Source organism: Leptonychotes weddellii, unplaced genomic scaffold (assembly GCF_054177405.1).
Source record: "Leptonychotes weddellii isolate Sample4059 unplaced genomic scaffold, ASM5417740v2 HiC_scaffold_10930, whole genome shotgun sequence".
Taxonomy (NCBI): Eukaryota; Metazoa; Chordata; class Mammalia; order Carnivora; family Phocidae; genus Leptonychotes; species Leptonychotes weddellii.
In genome coordinates this window covers 1065-7128 of record NW_027686560.1, presented here as the reverse complement: position 1 = coordinate 7128, position 6064 = coordinate 1065, and the positions used below count along the sequence as shown (strand labels likewise).

Here is a 6064-nt window from a genome sequence, read left to right as displayed (position 1 = left end):
GTAGAGGTCATCAGTATGGCATTTAAATCTGTGAAAATGGATGTGATCACCTGAGGAATAAAAATAAATAGGAAGAATGGAAGTCCAAGGACTAAGCCTCAGGGCACTTCAATGTTTAGTGCCTGGGAACTGGAGGTGCAACCAGCAAAAGACACTTAAGAAGGAGCAGCCAACAAGAAGAGATGGCAATCGGGGTGCCCGGGTGGCTCAGTCAGTTGTCTGCCTTCTGCTCAGGTCATGATCTGAGCCTCTCCCTCTGCTATTCCCCCTGCTTGTACTCTCTCTCTCTCTCTTAAATAAATAAAATCCTTAAAAAGGAAGAAGAAAGAAGAGGAGGAGGAGGAGAAGGAAGAGGAGGAGGGGGAGGAGGGGGGAGGGGGAGGAGGAGGAGAAGAAAGGGCAATCAACAGACTCAGATGCTGCCATAAACTCAGAAAATAGGGACCATGAAATGACCCTGGATTTGGCAAAGGACAGGTTAAAGGGCCTTGGTAACAATGATTTTATGAAGTCTGGGGTTGGAAACCTGACCAGAGTGGGTGCAAGAGAAAATTGGAGAAAGAAATTGGAATTAACAAGAGAAGGAAGGAAGGAAGGAAGGAAGGAAGGAAGGAAGGAAGGAAGGAAGGAAGGAAGGAAGGAAGGAAGGAAAAAGAAAGAAAGAAAGAGAAAGAAAAGAAAGAGAAAGAAAAAGAAAAGGAGGGAGGGAGAGAGAGAGGGAGGGAGAGAGAAAGATTTAACATGTTTTACTATAAAAGAAAAGAGAGAAATGGAGAGGTGCCTGGAAATCTAAGGGTTAAAAGAGGTTTTTTTTAAGATGTAAGAAATAATACATTTGTGTGCTGATAGGAAAGGATCTAATAGGGGAAACTGAAGATGAGGAGCAAAAGGAGAGAACTTCTAGAATAATATCCTTGAGTGGCTAATTTTGGTTGGGATCCGGGACACCAGGAAATATGTGTGAGTGTGTGTGTGTCTATATCTGTGTATTTCAGTCACATGTAGCTACCCATGGGCAGGCATGGAATAAGTACAGCTAAATTTAACCAAAGTTGAGGTTTTAATCAAAGTCAAGTGAGTACAACAGAGAGAAAAAGAGTATGCAATGGAGTGATGAGCCACAGAATCTGACTGGGATAAGGAAGAGGGCTGAGGGACAGAGAAAAAGTGACAGAGTCACAGATGGTATCCTTAGTGGATTATAGATCCCTCCAGAAGCCCAAGTGTTGTGTGGAGTGAGCTGAAATATAAAAGGTGGTAGGACACAGGAGAATGCTTCAAACTGAGATCATGGAAGAGATGCAATTATTGGTAATGCAGGACCTAATAAGGCATGACCCAAAAAGGGGGTAGCAAAGGTACAGTGGACAAGAACCCTAGAACAGAGAGTCCAGAAACTGAGGGGCCAGCAAATTAAAAGAAATGTGAATATAGATAATTCAAATCAGTAAGAACTGATGTTAAGAGTAGATCTGGGGACAGTGACAGTGAGCCAGGGCTGAAATCTTGAAGGACTGTAAGGGAGTCTACAGATGACTGTAGCAAGGTGGGGCAGCATGCATGGTATAGGAAAGAGCTTCTACTGGGGGGCGGGGAGGGCGGGCCACGTGGGGTTGATGAGGTTGGTAGGAGCCAGACAAGGAGCTTCACAGGCCTTGTTAAATATTTTGGCTTTTATTTTTATTTACTGAAATAAAAGTTAATGGAATAATGGTTAATACTTGTGAAATCGTGATCAGACCCCCTTGTAGTCAAATATATGCCCAGACACAAATTCCAAAACCAGATTTAAACTAGTCTCTGTAAAATGAAGGATTGGTCCTGAGTTCTCACTATGGCTTCTTCCAGACATTCTAAAATTCTACAATTAGTTGCTTCTGTCTACATTGTTTTACTTTATTTTCTTCAGTGAGCTGACAATTAAAGTCATAAGTCAAATAGGATCAAAGAAGAACATTTAGTCTAATCTTTGGTTTATACTTGATCAGGCTATATTCACCTGGTGACAACAAAAGGTGAATTTTTAGAGCTTCACTGATACTACTCTTACTTATATATTTTAAGACCCCACATCAGAAACCATCAAATTTGCAAAGTGTAGTTCAGATACTCATTGGCACATGGAAGTTCAGACATAAGCCTGAAGCAAGGCTTTTAAAGAAGATTCTAGTTAAAAGAAAAATTAGCAAGTTAAAATAATTTTAAAGAAACTGTAGGTTTAGATTTATTAGAATAATATGAACAAATTATAAGTTTTTTCTCAATTAAAATAACGCTGTTATTTGGGCTGATTTTCAATATTTTTTTCTGCCCTTTGACACCTCTTTCTTGCTAATTTCATAAGATGGAGCAGCTGCAAAAATTACAATTAAATGACTAAACAGAAGTATTCCTTTTGGATTAACCCCTCAACATCTTTCATTTTTCTGAATGGCCAGTAGAGCGATTTTTCACTAAAATTTGCCCACTATTAGGAAGTTTCTACAGATGATTTAAGCTCGATTTGATAAACAGTAAGTGTTCAAAAACATGCTGACTTCTTCTAAAGTTTGGAGAGTGCTTTGTCTAAATAGGCATGCATCCAATTTCCTTTTTTATCCTACTTTTCTCTTTATACCTCTGAGAAATTTTAGATGCCTTCCTCCATCAAATAGTACTTGGTAACAAGAAGAACTTACCACACATTTGGGGTAACATCATCACTCTGGGATCTCCAAGGGTGGGTTTCGTAAATGGCTTCTCCATTGACTTTTAGCCAGGTCCCCATTTGCCTCAATCGCTCCTCAAAAATTGCAGAAATGGTGCCATCATGTGTGGGCCCAATATTCATCAAAAGATTTCCTCCACATGAAACTGTTTCTACAAGTTGCTAAAAAGTTAAGAATAAATAATCTTAGGTAGATGAGACAATTCCATTGTGAATGTGTTAACAATATGTTGTTATTTGTGTGCTTACACCTGCATGTAATCACCATCCAGAAGAACACAGAAAATAGAATAATAATAAAATACAGGCCATTGAGCTACACAAACTATAAAAAAATAATTCTCACACACCCACACAATTAAGAATATTACCTTAATAGTCACCAGACATTTTACTGTACCTTCACTAGTTCTTCGATTGTAAGATAGTCATTAATTCCAGCATCTCTCCTGTAGCCCCAGGAAAACTTGTCTATTGTCATGCAATTCTCCCATTTATGAGGCAAAAGATGTCCTGGGTTGTACCGATCACTGCAGGTATAATAGCCACCATGCTTACAGATGGTACCATAGCCCCACCGGTCATTGGTCACAACTGTGTCCCGAACTGGGCTGAAACAATTTTTTAAATAAAACATAAAATATTTTACATAAAAGGAAATGTCACTGAAAAGAAGTCTAACTGAAATCCACTCCTGAAAAATCATCATAGCATAACATAATGCAAAGCCCATGGTTTTGAAGTCAAATAGACCTGGGTTGGTTGCAATCCTGGCTGTCGCTTTCTAAGCTCCCTACCCGGAGTAAGTGACCTAACTCCTGAAGAATCAATTTCCTCATCTGTTATTAGAACAGAAATAATTTATGTAAAACACCTAGCCCAGCAACCAGGACATAGAGCACTTACAAGACTATCATACTATTATTTGAAGCTCCTTCTCCCACATATTATGATAGCCAGAATTGAATTTACACTCAAAACATTCTTCTCACCTATGGCTGAATAATCTCATACATATATTCTAGCCATCCTCTTACAGTTGTGCCTGATGTTGAAAAATCTCTGGCAAGTGGACTGTTGCCATCATGGAATTTACAGTGGCATGAAACAGACCCCACAACATTATCATCGGAGCAGGTGTGAAGCTCCTGCACCTCCCCACTTAGAAGAGACAGTTTGCTTTACAAACTGAAGTGGATGGTTCCCAGTCTTTCGTCTTGGAAGAAGTACCTGGAGAAACTGCTGCTTTAAGTAGCCGAGAGCTCTCCAGAATATTCTTATGCACACCCCAAGTGTGTCCAGGGAACACACATAGAACACTCTCTGACTTCAGAACACAATATCGAGTATTTTCTAGTTACAAATATAAATTTGGTCCACATGGTTTAAGCCTAATAGAAGAGCTCAGCCAGAACTCCCTGTTCTAATGGGGCAGTCTGGAACATGCTAGAAAGCTACATGTAAAGAACAGGAAGTGGTGAGAATGCTGATGAAGGAGAGGAGGAGGCAGACAAGAATGACAGTGACCAAGCAGCAAAGATTATCAAAGGGTCAGAAGATAAAAAGAAGGAACCAGAGGAATTGAAAAGCACATAATCACAAACAGTGAGGAATTGTCTCAGAATAGGAGATGAAAGGGGGACCCACAAAATTAATGTCTTCAGAGTTCTTGATTCTGTGATTTTATCTTTTTTTAGTGATTCCAAATTTTTAATGATTTTAGTGATTTCAAAATCAGACTATTGAGTTGTATTTGACTCCTGATTTGTAACTCTTGCTTATTGATTACTCTGAGGAAAAACTGATATATTTAATGGGCATTACTTACAATGATTTCCTCCTACCCCACACCACAGATGAGCCTAAAAGGGAATATTTCACAAAGCAAACAGTATACATGTATGAGGAACATTTAGGGTCATGACAGCAATCTAATAGCATACACACCTTTCGTTATACAGCCAGGCTAAGAAGTCTGTGCTGTTCCAGTAGTAATCAGGGGCATGTCCATCACCATCCGACCACAGGATCTCCGGCTGATACTTGTTCACTAACTCATAGAGTTCCGGCAGCGTCTTAGAAACTGGAAACTGTTGCTGTTGGAATGACTTGGACTTATCCTCAAGGAAGAGTGGATGAAACCATTCAAAAAGGGAATGGTACAGTCCAAATCGCAGGTTAGTCCCGTTCCTAATGGCTACCTCAAGTTCCTTGACGAGGTCCCTCTTCGGCCCCTCATCTACAGCATTCCAGTTCCATGAATACTTTGAGCCCCACAAGGTAAAGCCTGCACAATTATATTGAGTCTTTGTAAGAATATGAATTTGTTTTAGCAAATTTCCACCTCTATAAATGCCAAAACAAACGAGATAGTACATGTGACATATAAAAACTTCTACAACAACAGTTTTATGGCATGTTTTCTCATAGCACGTATTCTACTTTTATACAAGCAACAAATGAGAATTTCAACAAGGTGGAACCAAGGGGGTTTTTTTTAGTAACTTTCTGGGTACCCCCTTAAGGTCTGTGTAGTCTGATCGATCTCCTATATTTTTCCTCTTAGAATAGAAGCTCCTTGAGGGATAGCATCATGCCTGCAGGATTCCCTGCTGTATCCTCAGCCCAACTGTTAGCAGAGGGTCTAACACAAAATCAACAATCAACACAGATCACAGCTAAGATGGGGACATCTTCCACATCTACCATACTAAACACTGACTGCTACTACTTATAATGAAGATCCTGAAATGCACTCCTGCAAGATTCTTACTTGTCTCCTAAACCAAAGATTAAAGTATGTTCCCCGGTTGGGGATGATTTTATGTAGTGTGAGTCTTAGAACACTGGCGATCCATATCTAATAGTACATCTTTAGCTTCATCGTTCATCCTTTATCACCAGAAGGGGAAAAGATATTCTTCCCCAGTAGTTCTGTACTTTAAAATATTCCCACCATTTGTAATCTCATCCTTCTCTAAAGTCATAAACTTAGATGTTGCTCTTTAAACTACCTGAAATTATCTACCAATTAAATGGGTAAGAAAAATAATCTGTCTGCCATTAAATAAGCACTTTGAAATAATTCATATTTTAAAAGGAATTTGCATTTAGATTATTCTATATAAAAATAATAGAAATGCTATATAAACTGAAATAATATAAAAGCCTCAAAAATTTTAGTTAGTGCCTAGGAACGTAAGTACATTGTTAACTATCCCACTGAAATCTAAACAAATCTTTGAGAATAGACATACATAAGGCACTCTGTATTTACTCTTGTGAATTAGGACAAGTCTAAGATGGACACAGTCTTCAGATTCATTTTCAAGAAGCATTTAAAACAGCTCACTCTTG

At 38.9% G+C, this 6064-nt stretch overlaps 1 protein-coding gene across 1 annotated transcript; it reads right to left on the bottom strand.

Annotated features, from left to right (window-relative positions):
* Window positions 1-1696: 1696 nt before the first annotated feature.
* Window positions 1697-5645, bottom strand: LOC102735997 (alpha-L-fucosidase 2). The gene is made up of 3 exons (XM_081809557.1): window positions 4655-5645; window positions 3108-3318; window positions 1697-2869 (listed from the first exon to the last, which is right to left on the bottom strand). Exons 1-3 carry the CDS (start codon window positions 5083-5085, stop codon window positions 2675-2677), a joined length of 837 nt encoding a protein of 278 aa, XP_081665683.1. The 5' UTR covers window positions 5086-5645; the 3' UTR covers window positions 1697-2674.
* Between the last annotated feature and the right edge of the window lie 419 nt (window positions 5646-6064).

Coding starts and splice junctions, on each gene's coding strand:
- LOC102735997 (XM_081809557.1), bottom strand. CDS start 5,085: ATGTACTATCTCGTTTGTTTTGGCATTTATAGAGGTGGAAATTTGCTA. Junction 3,319..4,654: donor GCCTGGCTGTATAACGAAAG/GTGTGTATGCTA, acceptor AAATTGTTTCAG/CCCAGTTCGGGACACAGTTG. Junction 2,870..3,107: donor CAATCGAAGAACTAGTGAAG/GTACAGTAAAAT, acceptor TTAACTTTTTAG/CAACTTGTAGAAACAGTTTC.